A 19680-nucleotide genomic window follows, 5' to 3' on the forward strand; every position below is an offset into this window, starting at 1 on the left:
TTACGGATATGAGGTGAGAGCTTGTTCCATGGTTTGGAATACAAGCGAAGGGAAATGTATCGTCTAAAGACAGTTTAAGAGGTTTACAATAGTGGTAGGCGCGTAGAATGACCTTGCTCCGTCGGTTGTTTACGCTCCTTCTAGAACACAGTTTAAATTACTATTGTGCGAATTCTTGCACTGGCAAGCACAGTGCAGCGGACCAGGAACTTATCGGCCTGTTCGAATGAATTGACTAAAAAAGTAACCAATACATAATCACAAAATCACATTAGGAAGAAACTGAGTAGTCAAATGAGGACTCGCGAATTGCGTAGATCCAAGCAGTCCGGCAGCCTGCGAAAACTCTGAAGCGAATTCAGAGCTGGATTCAATAATTTGCCCTACAAATTGTTTAAAGTTTGCAATTAAACATGATTTATCATGAAAGCATCGGCAAAAGGAAGCACAAATATCTATTGTGACGTTCAACAGTTGACACAGACACACAGATTTGGTCTCACTAGTTCAGCAGTCAACAAACTGTTCAACGGAGCGTAAATACACTCGTTCGGCAAGAAGTCAGCAGGTCGCACCGGAAAATTGTATATTCCTAACATTGAAACAAACGTCATGATACGATATGTACGACAGTTACAAAGTGTAGTTTAAGTTCAGGAAAAATGTAAACGTGACAGCAGATTACAGACACTACGATAGTGCCCCGCGATGAGAACATAAAGGGCAGTGCCACACCCTTTTTTCACCTGTGCCTTTGAGGTGAACGACAGCCACTGACTGACGAAAACAAAAGCGACCCGGGAAAATTGGGCAACAGACTCGATCCTGTGTATCAATACGTGAATGCGTGTCCCATCTGATGTCTCCCCATACTCACCATGCTTTTTTAATCTCATGCCATTCCCTCATCTTTACAAGCTTTGAACTTCTACAATATATGGTTCGGAAGATCTGGTTGGCTCCCATCCACTCCTCTTGGCCTATGATCTACTGGGATCCCCAAATGGACCAGAAACCTGCGATTTTATACCGGATTCGTTCTGCCTGTTTCCTTGGCCGTCAAAATTGTATTGCGAGCCATGAAGTTTCTGGTGCTAATCAGCAATCTGCGAGTTTCTGGTAGAAGAACCTGATAGATGTGTTGACAGTAAAGGCCTATTCACTATGTGGCCCTATATGTAATAGGGACTTCTCTTGTTTATATAAACTATTCGGGGTTGCGGGTAGGCGCACCTTTTTGGTGATTCCAGTGACTTTCCGCGTTGCAATGGATGACGGATTCAAGCAATTCAAACAGAATGCTTCCAGTTTTTTAAGCAGGACTTTACAGGTAATGGATTCATACTTCATGTTAAGGGTTGCTAGAAAACTGAAGAAGTATTCAAAACAACTGAAAAGACACCTTTGGATCCCCACCTAGAAGACCTTATTAAGCAATGTGAAATGCGTCAAGCATGGACACAAAGTCTCATTACCTTGGTAGAGGCAGTAATACAGCCCAATCTGGGTAAGTCAAATTTGCTGCAACAGGTTTCTTGATTCCCCCCACTGTTGTTAATTCACAATGCCTCTGCAGGCAACGGCACAGAACGTGGTGGATTTCCCTAGCATGATGCAGAATGAGTTAGATGTGCTTTTAAGTTGCATTAACTCGACATCTAATTGCAAGGTCCTTGTGTCATCGGTACGTTCCAGGTGTCGTGGATCGGGTGGGGCACAGGATTCATAATATATGTTTCGGCAGGTCGCATCTACTAACGAACGCACCATTAAGAATATAGCGGGTTCGTGACCAACACCAAGCATTGTAGACAGCCGGAGTTGAAGGCTGGATGCCATCATATAAGCGGCGGGGAGAGAAAGCCACAAGAATGGAAGTGAAATCGAATGACTTGTGCAAACATATGGCGGTGACCCAGATGAACACAGCCAAAAGTGAAGAGTCGGAATATGTCTACACGACAGAGTAAGAAGTCATTGAGTCAGCACAATTGCTGCTATCCTTTATTTAGCTGTTGGATATGACTGCCAAATACGACAGAGTACAACCTGGGATTGGGTAGGCGGTCCTGACTGTACAGGTCGATCAGATGAATATATAATTTTCACTGGATTGACTTTCCGGTCTGGTGCTGGACTCGGCACTACTATTTGTGGCAGTTATGGGGCCCAATAATTTGATGCGCGTGGTTCTGTTCTGACTTAAGGATCCACCCAGATGCAGTCAGATGTGATCACTGCACAAACGTAATTTGAAAAGTGGAAATTCGACCGGGGCACAAATGTGTATTTTATCATGCGGGACGTGGATGGCTGGCAAGCAGGCAAAGCACCGGTAGGACACAATAGTTTAAAATCGCATTCAGAGTGCATGCGAGAACAAAAGCAATCATAGGGAAGGTTAGTCCATGGAGCCGAAAATACGTGTACACTTTATGCCCCCCAAGAAGTGTATGCAAGGTGAAACAACCTCCCACAGTGTCTGACATCAAAAGATGGTGGCGAAATAAGTACTGGTATGTAACTTGGTTGTGGCAATATTTTTGGTAATAGCGGACTGTCCGAAGAATGCGGGATTGTGAGAAATAGTGTGCCAGGGGGTTTAACTGTGAAGTACTGAGACGGTATCACGGTTGGTTACACCAAAGGGACTCCGCAAGCCAGGCGCTGGCCACCTACCTGTAAACTGTTTGACGGGAAGTGTTCTAGCTTTTACGGCACTAGCTGCTGCGGCATTAAATGGTTGTATCCCTTGTCTCCTTGACTTTATTTCTAAGCGCGTCCACACCCGGAATGGGAAAGTGGATGCTCGAATAGGTGAACAATAGTATCGTGAGCATCGGGCTGGATCAATGAGCAACAGACTCTGGGGATTCGTTGGGTCCTACTCAACTGTTAAAACGCTCACCGAGCATGCAATAAGCACTGGTATCAGGTATTTCAGTCAGGTATTTCACTGCTCTTAACCCAGAGATAGCTTGATGGTTAATACGCTAACATATTGACCGGAAGGATCGTATTTCAAACCTAACCTGCATCTCGACGCTCCTATCTAGGCTTCGGTAATGTGGCGCTATTCGCCAACGTAGCAGTTAGGCCACGAAAGGGTGTTAACTCTGAAGAGTTGCTTTATTTTGGTACTATGGCGGACTCCGGAACTTTGAAGACTAAAAAATGTAAGGTCAGAAAGTATCATTGTGAAGACTAAGCTAATACCAGCTAAGTGGAACAAATGCCACCAAAAACAGCTGAGTCGAATGTATGAATGACATACATACATACATACAGCATAGAACTGCACAACTTAGGATGACGTAACTCGGTGAAACATCGAGACCAATGGGTCTAATTTTCAGAATGAGTGGACACTGAAGGACGAAAATCATTGGGTCTTGTTGGACAGGATCAGCAGGGGTAAAGCCTGGTAAACGGGTGATGAAACAGGCAGGATTGTCTTTGGGATAGGCGGTGACTTAGGCCCGGACGCCGAGATCCAGCCTAGTTTAAGCCGGTCTCATCTCGCCAAAAACGGTCTGTGATAACAACCTTGCACTTCTAGTGAATTTTTGTTTGGGTGCTTCAGCGGTTTTGGGGTTACTTGACCGTGTAGAAAAACCTGAGTGCACGTGATCGAGCCCTGTGGAAGGAGAACTTGCGGTTGGAAAGACGAGCTTCGGCAGGGCATACATAACACACTAGGCTACAAGATGCTTAGGGAACGAAACATCACAGCAGTAGGTATTGGGAGCTGTGAAGAAGTGGTCCCAGAAAAAGCGCAAGAGCTGGTTGTAAGTTAGCCTAGTACCGAAGATTTTCACGTCCAGTTTAAGTGTGGAACGTATACCGAAAAGTATTATAAGTGTGGTGTCGGTCTTGTGCGCCCCGTCAATAGCAGTGATGGTCACTCTGAGCTGGCGATTAAATATGGACTGGAATGGGGTAGCTTGCGTGTATTTTTCTTCACACCTAACAAGGCATACTGAGATGACACCGGTTTGGCTTTGAAGAAGATGGCAAGATGAACGGTACTATGGCGAACGTTGAAAATTCATTTCTCGAAAAAGGTAGGCATGATAGACTGTGGACCTCATTGGAGACACCTTAGGTGACGAAGTTCATTTAATATGGCAGCTGATTATCTACCACATAAAGTGAAGGGTTCCTGTGGGTGGTTATAAAGCATCACGCTGGTCGGTAGCCATAAATCTGCGACCTGTTTTGGTGGATACACTTCAAAGTGCATGCGCCATCATATTTCCCGTACCATAAAAACGGATCTGTGACAAGTGTTCGCCACTCCGTTGAAGTAGAGACTTTTCCACATTTGGCGCAATTGGCTGAGTGAGAAGCTGCTCTCAGGTCTAGGAAAATGACGGTTGTTGGACTTCCATCATATTTTACCATAAAAACGGATCTGTGACAAGTGTTCGCCACTCCGTTGAAGTAGAGACTTTTCCACATTTGGCGCAATTGGCTGAGTGAGAAGCTGCTCTCAGGTCTAGGAAAATGACGGTTGTTGGACTTCCTTGTATATGGTGGCGTTTGGGAAGTTGTTGGTGAAGGTGTGGTCAGTGCATCCATGACCAAGGTGGGACCCTGTTCGGTTGTACCAACTCTACCCGTCATGAGGTTTGATAGGTCCACATAGAATGTTATCTGTAGGCAACCTAGGAGCTACAGTAACCGAACGTATGCCTTGACGATCCGTATATTACGATCTAACAACTTTGCTGAAGACAGAAATACTACAGGAACATCTATTACTACCGTGACAGTTTCTTCCAAACTTCCTGCGTGCATTTTGTCAAACTGAACTGTTCCTTCTCCATCTTTTAAGGACATGGAAAAGCTGTCAGCTCTAGGTGATATGTTTTCTCACAAAGTTTGATTTCGTTGGAATTGAGCACTTTACTTCCCACTGTGGTGCTGGCGTTGAGCTGGTTTTTCATACCGGCTGCCTTCAGTCAGTTGATTTGATATTTTAAGTTTTTCGTCCATCAAACAGGTGGTGGGACTTGCAATGAGTCTTTATACCGTTCTTCTCTGCACTGACATTATTGGTAGGCTTTCTTCTGACCACAGTTTGCGGACAAGGTGAAAAAGGTTCTAGCTGTTATTACTCACAACCGAGTCTTCCACTTGCTCACTGACAGCAGAACAAAATGAGAATACTGGTGCTTGCCTGCTGCAGTTTACTTAAATAACGTCTTATTATAGAAAGGAGAAAGAATCAGAGGAGAGAATGAGACAGGGTCAGCCCATTTTAAGCATTTAAGGTGCCTGAAATTTCAACGTCATCATCGTCCTCATGATCATCTTCAGCCGTAAAACCGCGTACTTGTTGTACACCGGTCATATATACCACCGTTTTGTTCGCTGATGATTCGATAATGTAAAATGACAGCACGAACGCCACTGACACCGGTTGGCTGCAATATCGTTCAATGTTCCTAGCCGAGAACAACGAGGGTTTAGGTGGACCCCATTGTGGAAACCGGAGAGCACCAACAGTTTCACTTTCGGTGATTTCCTTCAGTCTCTTATGACAGATTATTCACTTCTAGGTTTTCGCCACCCCATATTAGGCATGAAAGCACTTTGCTCTACAACAGCTATCTCGGAACATGCAACGCATGACCCAGCTACCTTGTCTTGCAGTGCTGAATTCGTTCTCTCAGTGAACTGTCTATTTCACGAAGGATTCATTGCCTGGTCACATGGTTGCGAGCTCGCTGATTCCAGCCTATTCCCGCTATAGTTCTGGGAGACCAGCGGCCAAGGCTCTGAATTCGCCCATACCCTTACCTGAAGTTGCCAAGTTTCACAGCTGTACAACAATACAACCATGCAGTGTGGCCCAATGAACGCGTCCTTTGAGGCCCAGTGATGTCTTTTTTATGTTACAAATGACGCAAGCTGGCAGACGCGATTCTGACCGTGAATATCCGTGGGTTGGCTTTGTCTGTTGCATTATCGCCAGTGTTTGTGCAACTTTCGAGAACCGTATAGATTTCCACAACTTCCGATGTTGCTTCTTGCATTCCCATAGAATGACTGTTTTTTAGTGAAGGTGAATATATGCGGAAGAATTGAATGACTTAGGTCAGCTCTTCCAGTAATGCTTCTACGTCTTATTTTTTTAAAATGAGAACACTTTCGCCTTTGTACTCCGGATCACTAAGGTTCTTTATTGGAGATATCTGGACAACTGTGTTTTGAAGTCCTTCCAGATTTTGCCCCATTAGTTTATCAGTGACGAGATTAAGCAAAGTGATCTTCCTTGTTGGACACCATTGCATGTATAAAAGCTTCCGGAGAGTTTAGATGTACTCGCACTCGCACGCAAATGAGAACCTTTCGCCTTTGTACTCCGGATCACTAAGGTTCTTTATTGGAGATATCTGGACAACTGTGTTTTGAAGTCCTTCCAGATTTTGCCCCATTAGTTTATCAGTGACGAGATTAAGCAAAGTGATCTTCCTTGTTGGACACCATTGCATGTATAAAAGCTTCCGGAGAGTTTAGATGTACTCGCACTCGCACGCAAATGTGTGAATAGGTATGTGAATGTATGTGGAAAGCGCATGGTATCCAAGAACTTCTGGGACACACCTTGAAGCAGCACATCTTGAAGCTGTGAAGAACGAACAGGTCGACAGAATTGAAAAAATCCCTTGAAGTCAAGAACATCAATTAACGAACCACTGAATCAACCAGTCAATAGACTGACCGATTAATTCAGTCAATTTGCCGGCTATAAACTGAATTTTCTGGGCACGTTAGATCAAGCTGCTACTGTTTCGATCACCAGAACGTGGAAGAATATGGGTCATACAGCCAGAACGTGGAGGCAATGGCATGTTCGATTATTTTGGGAACTGAGTGGTTACGTAGTGAAGGCGATAGTTCTGATGAACGGGCGCCGCTGAATGAAAAGTGGGCCAGACAAACTGACGTCGCGTCGGCGCTTTAGATGTCGGTTGTTGGCAATAATTGCCCTGGCCTTCCCCTGTTTGAGAAGTAATCTCATATCTAGCCACTCCATCGGAACTCACACAACTTCTCAAATAAACAAATTTATCTACCGCACCGATTGGTCTGTTTTTAAGCATATGGTTCGGGTTTAATCCTACCCAGTCTTGCAGAAGCACTTTGCACTTCGCAGGTTTGGAGTGCATATCAGGCAGAGCTATTTAGTTTACTTAAACCGGTTTGCGTTTTTGAAGAATCTTAATCAATGACAGTAATATTTTCCGCACACTCAGTGTTTGTGGGCGAAGGTCCCGAGAGCATTTTGACCCGTGGGGTTTCAGAGGCAGGCAGTAAAATTTTAAACAGTACGTCAATAAGAAAGTTTAAGAAGAAAGGCGAGAGAGGCAACCTTGTCCTACACCACTGGACGTAGTGAACTCAGGCTACATGTATACTATGACTGGCTGATCGAATCAGATGAAATAGAGCGCGGCTGTTGACTGCAGCAAAGGCCTTCTCTTCTGAGCTCTCACACCGCACCAACGCTGTCTGCCATCCCTCAAGGTTTTGACCATTCGGTGTTCGAAGCATGTGCGTGCGACATCGTTGTCGCTGACTGCGATATGGCCTTTCTGGCAGCAATAAGATCTGGTCTTCCCGATTCCAGTGTTCATTTTGTCAAGTCAGATGGTCCGGACAAGCGGTTCTTGAAGCCGATAGCACAGCCACTTTAACCCGCTTCCATTCAACCACCTCGTCATCCGCATGACTGTGCTTTCCCACCAGCTTTCTAGCCATACTAGCTGGTTATTCTTGAGCTACGGAAACTTTCAGCTGTCACCCTCTCGGCGCCTAACTGCCGTGCGGTTATTCTTGAGCTACGGAAACTTTTCAAAGTTGATGAATTGAGCTAAGTTAAAAGGTTAATCTTTCAACTGTCACCCTCTCGGCGCCTAACTGCCGTGCCATGAGGAGGAAGTGTGAGACCTGGGATACTTCCAGGTTGCCAAAGCCTAGGCAGGGGAAGTCGAGAGGCAGAGTTCGTGTCCGAATCACGGACCTTCTGGTCAGTAAATTCACGCTCTAACCGCCGAGCCGTCTCACCCTGAATAGAGTTGTTCTTCTTTGGCACGCGTAGTACTGACGGAAAGCAAAAAGAGGGCCCGCACAATGGCATGATCAGAGTCAATTTGCGTACCCCAGAGGGAACGACTATTCTTAATTGAGGCTTTTCATCGGTAACTGATATCCACATGGCCCAATGGAGTCCATGACTGCCTTGCGTTTGGTGACCTCCAAGTAACTTGATGTGAGTGTTTATGCTGGAAGTTAGTGCTGACCAGGAACAGCCGATGGTTTGCACGCAACCGAAGCAGTTGCTCTTAATTAATTGTACACTGAGCAGCGACTCCGAATCTGCCACATAAGTGTGCTTCTTCCGAAATTAGTCATCCAACTCGATAATTCATATCACCCACCGGGACTACCATATACGTCCTTCTTGTTGACCAAAGTAATTGTAACAGAAATTGATGAAACTCGTCTTTCTCAGTCTCAGAACTGCCGCCTGTAGAAGCGTATGCTGACATGACAAATAAACACCGTTCACCTCATCAACGTGATTTGATCTTAATAGAGCAGTCAACCGCCCAGTACAGACAAGACTATTTGCTACGATTCAGTCATGCAAGGCGCTTTCGGCCTTGGGGCTGAGGGAAAAACTCCCACACCGTAGATATAACGAGCTGTTGCCTCATGAGCATCAGATATTTTAAGATTGAGATGTAGAATATCCCAGCTTGTCCTAATACACTTGAGTTGCACGACATAAGTGATGTTTCTCATGTGTGTTTCGGAGACACAACATACATGGACACAGAGGGAAATGGGGTTTCAGTAAGAGATGCTTGTTATCCAGTTTGACGCAAAGAGTACGGACATTGAATGCTGCAACATAGATAAGATCTTTTGAGGTTATCAGGAGATTATTTTGATTTATTTTAATGTGCGCCGGTTTGGAGACGGAACACTGGTTAAGTAACTGGCTGATCGAACTACACCATTCAGTAGATGGAGAGGAGTATATGGGAGGTCCGATGTGCGAGGAGCTGCAAGGGCGAATGGTATTTCCGGGTTGCTTGAGGCCGAAGAAGTGGATTTGGTTGAAGTACCCCACCCTGAACCTTTGATTCAATTCTGACCCACAAGACGGTGCTTGGATGTAGAATTTTGTTCGGAGGCCATGTGACCCAAAAGTCTGAACCATGAGGCAGTGGTTGTTAGGGTTTCTTTACAGCTGACAATGTTGTTTTTGATGATGATGAGGGGTTCCTTAGAGACCCTTCCCAGAACCAATTACCCAATAGTCTGACCCACATGCTGCGTATGCCAGTCGACCGACTTCCTCGAAGGGCTCTCTTCGCACAACCAGGTGAAGGGTGGGAGAGAGCCAGAGGCGGTCAAACAATGACTTGGCAGCGAAGTATGAAAGCCGGTACCAACAAACTTAGCTGCACTGGTCATTGCCGTCTTCCTGGATGAGGACCCCGAGACGGGCCAATGGCTAGAGACATTGTCAGATATGGCCCAATTGCGCCCTCAATGGCGCTCGTGCATCCAAGCTATTGCCTTTAATGCATAGCTCCTTTTCCGACCCCCCTTCACTTGACAGCCCATTGACAGTGCTGGATTTATGAACCAATTTATCAGCTCCCGCCTGCCATGCGCAGCTACCTACCCCTTCCCACAAATCATCGGTGAACGAAACTGCGGCAGCTACAACCACTATACGACGAGTACGCGGTTATTACGACTGGCAATGATGATGATGATGAGTCTGACCCACTTGGCTGTAGGGAACTGGCCTAAACAGAGGGAGTATAGAGCGAGGCATTACTGTCTCACTGCTAATGTGGCTTCCTTTTGAGCAGCATTAGACTCCTTAGTTTTAATATCATTTCGGCGGTGTTGGTTAATACCCAGACGGCCACCGTCAGCCATTGAACTATCGGAGTGCGCGGCTTTTATGGCCGACCTTTCATAATCCGTCCTTCCTTGTGGGGGAGGGGGGAAGCAGCATCGCTACTTCCATAAATATGGATACGCTGGTCGCCTGGGGAAAACACCTCACTGTCTTCATAATCCTATCACGGATGACGGTACGAATATACCTCTAGATCGTCTCGTACTACGATTTCTTGCAGTACGAAGAGCCACATCTTTTCGTCGGGCTGCTTCCCGTTGAACAGCTTGGCATGGCTGAACCTTTGGTAACTGAGTTGCAGCCAGCATAGCCCGGAAGATCACTGCAGCACAGAAGCCAGACCACCACGACAAGGTCGGGCAAGTGGCATCAAGTTTTACCCATAGCACCTATAAGCATGCCGTTGCTCGGACACTTGGCGGAGTGGAAAAATGTAGTTTCCATAGCCATTTTATGGCCGGAACCATGTTTACTGTTCTCGAGTCCCGTCCCCACGCGCCTTCCCGAGACGACAGGACGAATAGGACACAGAGTGTCCATTTACAAAAGTCAAGCTAGTTTATCTGTGATTGCGTCATTCACTGTGGGCACTCTTTTTGAAAAGGGGGAACACTGCGGACGCACCACAGGTAGTTTGGATGATCATTTTTACTCATATGGAGGCAAATCAGTTGAACAAGGGTCGACCGAGGATTTCACCTTCTAGGACTGTGTTGCTGGTGAGCAATCTGACTGACTAACTGCAGGAGGCCACTTGTCTTGTTGTTGGAATGATACAGCCCAACTACTCATGCGTTGTTTTTAGGGATACATGGACCATTGTAATCAGTGATTTTTTTAGTCACCAGGAACCACTTTGGGCCTGTTGCGCGTACCATTTGGAACAGTATATGAACATTCTCAGACTGTTCAGCTTCCTCCATCTTCTCAGTTTTCTGTACATACTAAGCTTCTTGAATCACTCAGATGCCTTTTTTCACCTGAGGTCTAACAGCCGCTTGAGCTGTATTGCACTGTCCACTGGGAGTCGCATATGTCCGGGCCTTTAGTAATTTTAGACTTGCTGGAGAGAGAGTGTCAGGGTTCAGTTAGTTGTGCCGTTCCACAAACGGATTACCTAGCACCTTGCGGGGTCGTGGGCTGTAACTTCCAGTGAGAGTCAACATCAGAAGATCCGCTAACCTTAATTGACTTTAGTAGTTGCTATTGGTAGACTTATCCCACATCAGGGTCCAAGAGCTTAGTGATCTGGTGAGGCGTGCGCGTCATCCGCACTTCTGACAGGGGCAGTGAGAATCAGTAACAAACAAGCGTATGGTCCGAATCCACATAGGTGTTCCAGAGCGAGCGTAACCAGTAATTGACCCACACCACTAATAGCTAATGGCGATATAGTTTACCAGTGTTAGAGGTTGGCTCGTATGTGGGGGACAACACGTAGCCGAGTAAAGAAAATTGGCCCTAATGGCTTCTGGATCATCAGAGTTGCGCAACCGGAAGTGAGATAAAATCAATAGGAAGGTCAATTTAACCACCCTATTTGGGTCATCAACCCTCGTCTTAGAGAGATAGAGAGCACTTCAATAGCAAGCGAGTCCAGCGTACACGCAACAACCGTTTGTTGTCCGGCCTGATTCAGAGTGCGAACTTTAAAGGCTGCCAGACAAATTGTGTTTCAGGGTTCAAAGAGTGACTTTGAAGTGTCTACAGTCGTTGTGGCCGGGTTAACCGTAGGCATTGCAGTTAATGACAAAAGGCTGCCAGACAAATTGTGTTTCAGGGTTCAAAGAGTGACATTTGAAGTGTCACAGTCGTTGTGGCCGGGTTAACCGTAGGCATTGCAGTTAATGACAATTGTTGGCGAACGGATTGGTGACTCCTTAATAATAGGCCTGCGGAGATGTTGCTAGCAACGGGATATTGCGAGGAAGAAGAACAAATATGCGAAGGAAGGAAAAGAGAGGTGTCAGAATTGGCTGCTTCCGTATGGGTGCCCATTTTTATATCACAAGTAAGGCGATCCGGCTGATGATACCACGCGACGGCCGATGTGACATGAAGTGATTTACTAATGTACCATACATGATAATACGTTGCTGAGGTACTGCCAGGGTGCCCAGATCCACACTGGAGAAAATTATGTCCCCGACCGAAATGTCTAGCTAAGAGGCCCAAACACGAGATAACGGTGTTTGACGTACGACCACCAGAACAGCCTACATTTTCTAATGAGCAAGTCCGCACACATTTTCCAACCCTGAATCTGGATGACTAAGAAATTGTGGTAGTCAGACCCCAGCCCATTGTCTATGAAAGGTCCGGTGAATGTCACATATGTACTCCCGAGTATGCCCTAACTGGCTGTGGTGTTCAAATTGTCAAACTTCGGCAAGGTACAGTTTCGTGGCCACTGGTGGTGATGTTTCCATAATGGATACTAAAGTGTAGTATGATAGACTGTCTCATATTTCACAGGGTAGGTTTTCATCCAAACTACATAGCTGATGCTTATTTGGGTGGCAAAGTGTTAGTGAGCTTGCCATTGTTAGCAGATCGCTGGTTTGATAATGGGTGCTGGAACACGCACTAGGTCCTGGGATGTATGCATGGCGCATATAGCCCGTCGGACAGCTTTTAACATGTGAAGTTTTTGGTAAATCATTCGATTTGTATTAGAGCACCGCTAATTCGATACTAGATGCTGAACGTCCTCACAGTACCACTACTACCTCCCGATAAATGGGTGGCCTTTGGTCAGTGAAGAGCACTCACCTGAAATGGTATAAGCAATTTGGTGCTAACTGAGCCAGATAGAGAAATACTGTTAAAATAAGCTAATTTGGACGGTGGGTGGAACTTAGGAGTCCATTGAGTCGATATTACCAGTACATGAGACGACTTTCGAATTTGTAATTAGCACACAATGTTTCAGGGAGGCCGGTCACTTTTCATTTAATGGAAGTTTAGTGAGTTGAGCATGCCAAAATTTGCTGCCCGTGTTTTTGCGTCATCAGGAGACGTCAGTGAAGCTGGACGGAACAGCGCTTGAGCCTAGAAATTTAGAAGCCAGATTAAAAAAGCAAAGATCAAACACCGGCACTTCAACTTATGAGCGTCTGATCGCATAAGATTTTGCGAGGGTGGTCTTAAAATGCAGTATGACGAGTCAGTGTTTGTCCGGATCTAGCTATCTTTTTTCTGTTTCTTTCATCCCTCTAATTGTCTGGAAACACGGCATATCCTTACTTGCATTTCGATGCCTTTGTGTTCTCTTTAACAGCCAACCGAGTGGAAGACATGGTTTTGAAGGGACTGGATCGCAAGAAGGAGAGGACTCCGGTCGAAGAGCAGTTTGGCGATAGTTTGGTTCGCATCGGAAAAGAGTTGGGGCAGAGCAGCCCAAACGGTGAGATTGTTTTTTTTTTGAGCGATAGAAATACTACAAAGACTGATGACTGATCATTAGCGAAGATTTCATTAGTGGGCTGGGTATCCATAACTCATAGACAATAACTCAATGTCTTGACAGTTATGGGAGATCCATTTCGATCTATTAGCGTTGCCAGTTGAATTTAACTCATTACCCTTTCAGCGCAGTTTATGCATGAGGAACTGGCATTTTTTCAGCAGAAGAATGACTCAAAATCAGGTTGAATGGCAAGTTTGTTTACCAGTCTTGCTCTCTGGCCAAAGTATGTTTGCAAGGTTGGGTACCAGAACACTAGTTGGTGACTGAGCTTTTCAGTTGACTGCCTTAACAAAGGTGAACACTTGTCTGTGAAGACGATGAAATTCACTCTGGATAACTCCCCCATTGTTTATGGGACCATTTAGAGGAAAATACCTAGGATACTTCTGCAAGATCACGGGAATAGTGCCAAGCCTCTGTTCGACTTTGTTTTGTGAATAACATCAGCTTGGAACACAAGCTACAAATGCACACGTTGATAGTGTGAAGTATGCGACAAAGAGTAGTACTGCCGCATACCCTGTCAATGGAATCAGGCAATTGATTGGTAACTTTTATAACTAGCCGTGAATATGCATGAGGGGCATTTTTTCAGCAGAAGAATGACTCAAAATCAGGTTGAATGGCAAGTTTGTTTACCAGTCTTGCTCTCTGGCCAAAGTATGTTTGCAAGGTTGGGTACCAGAACACTAGTTGGTGACTGAGCTTTTCAGTTGACTGCCTTAACAAAGGTGAACACTTGTCTGTGAAGACGATGAAATTCACTCTGGATAACTCCCCCATTGTTTATGGGACCATTTAGAGGAAAATACCTAGGATACTTCTGCAAGATCACGGGAATAGTGCCAAGCCTCTGTTCGACTTTGTTTTGTGAATAACATCAGCTTGGAACACAAGCTACAAATGCACACGTTGATAGTGTGAAGTATGCGACAAAGAGTAGTACTGCCGCATACCCTGTCAATGGAATCAGGCAATTGATTGGTAACTTTTATAACTAGCCGTGAATCCAGTCTTTTTTGTTATGTACATGTGCTCCATGGTTAGCCCAGGAACATGAACAAAATAACCTCCGTGTACAGGACTGATTTGTATGCTGTTTACCATAGTAGATGATGACAATCATCAATATGACACAAATGTGGATGAAGTTTCGTTCGTAGTGTGTGCCCAAACGCACGCCTGGAACGTGTCAGACGCCCGGAGGCACAGATGCTGCACCCTTCTGCATGCTGACTGACGGTTCTCGAGTTCCATAACTTCTCAATTGCTCCGTGCAATCGGTACACCCGCTGTCTCTCTATACCGCATTCCAAAGTTAAAGTGTCACTTCTTTCGTTCGATAAGCTCCCCCTGTGTGTTCGCGTACATATACCGCCTAATTGCTTTCTACTGTTTTCCATTCGATGTAGCTAGCGCCATGATCAAGTGCGGCCAAGCTCAAGCCCTCCTTGGGAAGGCTGCTCGTACTATGCAAGAAGGCATCGAGTGCTCCTATCTTGAGTGGCTTCGAAACTTCCTGAAAAGCAGTGTTCGAGTCGCTTCTGTGAGTATTTGTATGCGCTATTTGACCCAACCCCCTTTGGTTACCCAGAATATCCAGGATCATTTTGTGGTGATCATTGTTGGATTAGTTCACTTATGTGGACTTAGCTTTTTGTCGTAGTAAAAGGAAGGAGACCTTCGCTCCCGAGTTATTTATTAGGAAATACCGACTGACCGGTTACAGACCATTGGACAGGGAAGCAAAACTCTAATCAGCATCTTCTTTACAAAAACTGAACATCCATGTTCTCCTGAACGCGTCTTCTTTAACTTTCCTGGAGATTCATTGACTCCAGTCATTCCTCGCTCAAATCGAAGCAAATGTTACAAAGTGACTCCACGAGTTCCACAACAGATCTCTCCTTTTCAAAAGACGCAAAGCGAAATTCCACGAACAACGCATACTATTCGCGTGCCTCCCATCAGTAGTATCACCGTTAAAGTAGTAGTTCATTGGGGTTCCGTTCAGCTCAGAGTGTGGACATGCACCAATAATTATAAGCAAGCTCATTCTCTCGCCATTCATTAGAAACGAGCCATATTGAACCAAGTTGAAGCAACAAGCTGGTAAAAACCTATGGTAAACCGTTTGTAAACCAATCGTTCAACTAACTCCTGAGAAGACGTGTTGTCGAGTTCGCATACTTTTGTGGCCTACCGTTTTTCTTATTCACCAAGGTCAGGATCAATCGCTTGATTCCAGGTGGTTGATTTCCAGGATGTGATTCTATCGTAGTTTAGGTGAACACTTGATAGTGGCCTCTCTTTCGCTGTTTGGAAACCATTTACATTTAAGGAGTGAAATGTCAGGAGGGACCTCTGTACTAGCTCCTCGTTTCCAACGAAAAACAATGAGTCGTGGGTCCATGTTAGATGGCGTGTAGAAGCTTTTTTTATGCTAACACTTCGGGAACAACAGAATTCGAAAACGACCGAATAACCTCATTTGCACCACTATCGATTTTCAGCCACCTTGTGTGTCTGAATCCTTGAAGTCTTACTATGCCTGTTATTTTGAATGAACTCTAGTTGCCTCTGCTGTCGCGTTCTGAACATGCCTACCGACTAAGCTGTTGTGCTGACCTGAAAGCGAATCGCTCCATCCGATCTGAGTGCGTGTGCCTACATATTCTAAGCAGCATCGATTTACAGTGCGGACAGTGAGTTTGTGAGAGGAGTCACCCGTACCTGGCAATCGACTCATCGGTGAACAGAGATCAGTCGAGTCTATATTGAGTCTATATTGGGCGTTCACTTCGTCGTCGCGTCATCCGATGCCCGGAAACCGCGGTTGTCAACAATGAGTAATGTCACATCGTAGTGACTGCACTACCTTGGTCTTGCAGTATTTGTTCGCATTTATGACGGTCTCACTGTGTGCTAGCATGCATGAACCAGTATCACTTTCCCGATGAGATTGAAACATGTTTGCAATCAAGCAGTGTGTGGTACTAATAGTGTCACAAAATCGTTGAGAATAGACTCAGCAGGAGTTTCTGGTCTGCTCAGTACGAGGACCAACATGATGTGAGCTTCTATGGAAGGGGGTGGTTTATGTCGGTCTATGGTACCAGGTAACTTGTGTGTACGATGCAGATGCTAGATAGATATATTAGAGGATGTCCGAGGTGTATTTCGTTTACAGACATTGTTTTCCATGTCTAGCAATATCATGAACTAGAGTCTGAGACAAATTCGTTTGTTGGACGATGATTCTGAATCTAAACTACCACAATCTGACGAGTGTCATTTGCTGCTGTACTGATTCTGACTGATCACCAAGCCCTCGCTTATGCATCATTTCGCTGTGAACGTGCTGTAGCGTTGAATCTCCTTGGAATGGCGATCGTGCTTGAGTCAGCTGTTCACATCATAATTTTGTCCACATTCTTCGTTTAGCAAGAGCGAGATAACCTGGACAACCTTCGTCTGGATTTGGACAGAGCCAAGACCCTATTGAAACGCGCCAAGGACGACGCAGCCAAAAAGCAGGTAGGTGGGCACTTCAGTCACCGGTAGATGGCCATAAATTTTATCCTTCCTCTGGTTCCACATCCGTACAGTTGAAACTCTTTTGACACTTGACTCACAAAACGTTCGTTCACTCGTTTCCACATCCATGTGTGATTAGAAGTAGTGTCAAACGAATGTATCGTTTTCAAGTGAATATCCGGCATAAAGACTTTCTCTAGATTCCGTTATCCACGATATCAAAAAGCTGTTCCCTACAGGCATTATGTGAAGATTGATCGAATAGTCCAGCAGTTGACTATTGGTTCGTCTGTGTTTAAAGGTAGGCACACGCTGGTATGGTTGTCGATAATGATTACATAAATCCTTCCTAGACAAATCCAAAAGATTTATGCTGGCCGTTTGCACGTAAAGATGACTGTAAAAGACAAACGCAGTTCAGAGAACCAGCTTACGTTTTTAATGTCTCAAAGGCCAGGTCGAACAGATCCCAGTGGGTGTGAACGCATTCTCCTAATCAAGTCGTCTAGCTGACACACGTTTCTGGGGTCAACCGATTGCAATCCGTAGCCAAGGGGTCACCTGACCGCCTCCGACTGCGCCTTCTCAGCCAGTTCCGAGCTAATCTTGAAATCGAGCCTTTGAAAATCCGACCTAGTTTTCATTCTGTGGACAAATTTTGGATTATGAACGTCATGGCTTAAGGCGACTAATTAGAACAACCGTTTTCAGCGAGGGATCTTTGAGCCCAACGGCGCTTTAAGGTAGGGGACGTACCGCCAAATGTGGGAGTGAAAGAATCACGAATGACTCTTACTACAGATGAACCCCTTGCCTAGAATGCACGATATGGCAACAGTAATTCGATGCCTTCGGATACCAGACTGATCAGCCAACAGTTCTTGGAGAACCGTTTGCACGCCACTGGTAATTCCACTCTTGCGTATGGCTTTTCTGTTGTTCTAAACCCACCCGTTTCCATGGCGGAATGAATTCTTCCTTAGTGAAGGGGGGGGGGGGCTTGGCGTGAAAGGCTGTGCAAGTCAGCGGTGGAAGAGTAGGAAAAGAATAACTGAGCTACAGTATGACCGGTTCCTGTCGAATCGTCAGTTTGTCCTTTCTCGGAGTTCAGACTAGGATTAGAACTCACTTAAAATGGTGATTCTGCGCAGCTCATTACCACGACATGTTGACCTCGTCTGGATCCAACAGATCTGCATGGAATATGCTCTGCAGCATGAGGAAATGAACGGCTCCCGAGCAGCACATCAGTGTGGTTGCGTGGAGCAAACAGGCTTTTCAACCTGGCTCTAGTTCGATTCATTTGTTTTGTTTAACCAGACACACCTTCCGTTTTATTACATTTTGTCCGTTTAACACTACAGCCGTCCGAACCCTTCTAACTTCTTCATTTCAGAGTGAGGAGAGTAACGCCAACGTGATGGTAAACACACCAAGCAGTCCTATTCCGCTTCTGCATTGCACACTATTGTTTTCATTGGCCTCTTGTACCAGGCCATGAATTGTTGTGGGTTGTTGTACCAACTTTCTCCCTAACGGGTCACCGTTGAGCGGTTATTAGGCTACTCTCACAATAAAACCACCGAGTGTTAAATGTTTCCAACCTCGTGGTCCGCATGACTTTTGTTCCCAGAAGCAAATGTTCTGGGGTGGGCTGCGACTGCATTTGTCATCTCGGGGTCACTTGTCCTTTTATGTATGACAAATGGCCGATTATTCGACCACTTTTCAGGTACACTGTTTCTGCTAATTAACACACATCAATGTCAAGCGGTTCCAGCGTAGAAAGAAGAACAGCTTGTTGTCCCGCGTGCTTCAGAACGTCAAAAGTAGTCAGATAGTACGTACGTCGAGGCCTGAAGACTGCGAAATGCCTGAGACTGTCGGCGCCGGCTGACGCGCGAATTTTGCGACCAAGACCAATACACGAGGAAAGATCTTCTCAGACCTAATGGGTGGCCTCACAAGGAGTGGTGGGAAGAAAATATACGCGGAGAAAGAAGGAATGCGTCACTAGTATTCTCTTGTCACTCATCCAACCTGCCGTATACAGTCAGATGAGGGCGTCATAAATTCCCGGATTGCATATCAACTCTGTTGGATTGGAATTCTCATTACATTGCAAAACGCTGCACAATGATCACCAGCGATCTTGGTCGGCAGCGGTTGCGCTCTGTAATGGGGCTAACTAGGTGTTTGTGCTTTCGTCTCCTCGTCTTATTACAAGACCACTGTAGAATTCTAGTTTGTTGGCCCGTACGGTTCTAACCACAAGAACGTGGGAACTCACCAGCTAGTGACCGCTGAGGTGTCTTGACGAAGCTCACCAACAATCGCCACCATACTGAAGTTTTCTCGCACTTGTTGGCTGTTACTGCGATACTTTTGGGCCGTTGTCTTTTTGGCATGCTTGCTTTTGTTGTCCATACTTTTCTCTAACTGGACTCCCCAAAACACACTCTCGCACCAAAGTCCAACCCGTACGGTAATTACCTGTTCTGCATGACTCACTCAAGCAGCCGAGTTTCTTGTTTCATTTACCTGTGTATTCTAACTGATCGTTCCACTCTATCCACCCAACTTTCCGAATCAACAGGCTTGCGAACAGCAAGTTTCCGAGGCCCAAACTCTGTTCGATCGTCAGTGCGAAGCCACCAAACGGGTGTTGGAAAAATGTATTTCGGATTTTGTGAGTTTTCCCTTTGATGAACAGAACATA

The 19680-nt window shown here is 45.5% G+C and overlaps 1 protein-coding gene across 1 annotated transcript in view; it reads left to right on the forward strand.

Annotated features, from left to right (window-relative positions):
- Positions 1 to 1141: 1141 nt before the first annotated feature.
- The window catches only part of T265_09265 (hypothetical protein), a gene marked incomplete at both ends in the record, with an annotated part of 38057 nt that continues 19518 nt past the window's right edge, over positions 1142 to 19680 (forward strand). The window contains 5 exons of the mRNA XM_009175290.1: positions 1142 to 1507; positions 13236 to 13361; positions 14837 to 14970; positions 16869 to 16961; positions 19558 to 19650. Coding sequence (XP_009173554.1) covers positions 1444 to 1507; positions 13236 to 13361; positions 14837 to 14970; positions 16869 to 16961; positions 19558 to 19650 — 510 coding nt within the window. The remainder of the gene's footprint in view (positions 1508 to 13235; positions 13362 to 14836; positions 14971 to 16868; positions 16962 to 19557; positions 19651 to 19680) is intronic.

Source organism: Opisthorchis viverrini (assembly GCF_000715545.1).
Source record: "Opisthorchis viverrini unplaced genomic scaffold opera_v5_270, whole genome shotgun sequence".
In the NCBI taxonomy this organism is placed as follows: Eukaryota; Metazoa; Platyhelminthes; class Trematoda; order Opisthorchiida; family Opisthorchiidae; genus Opisthorchis; species Opisthorchis viverrini.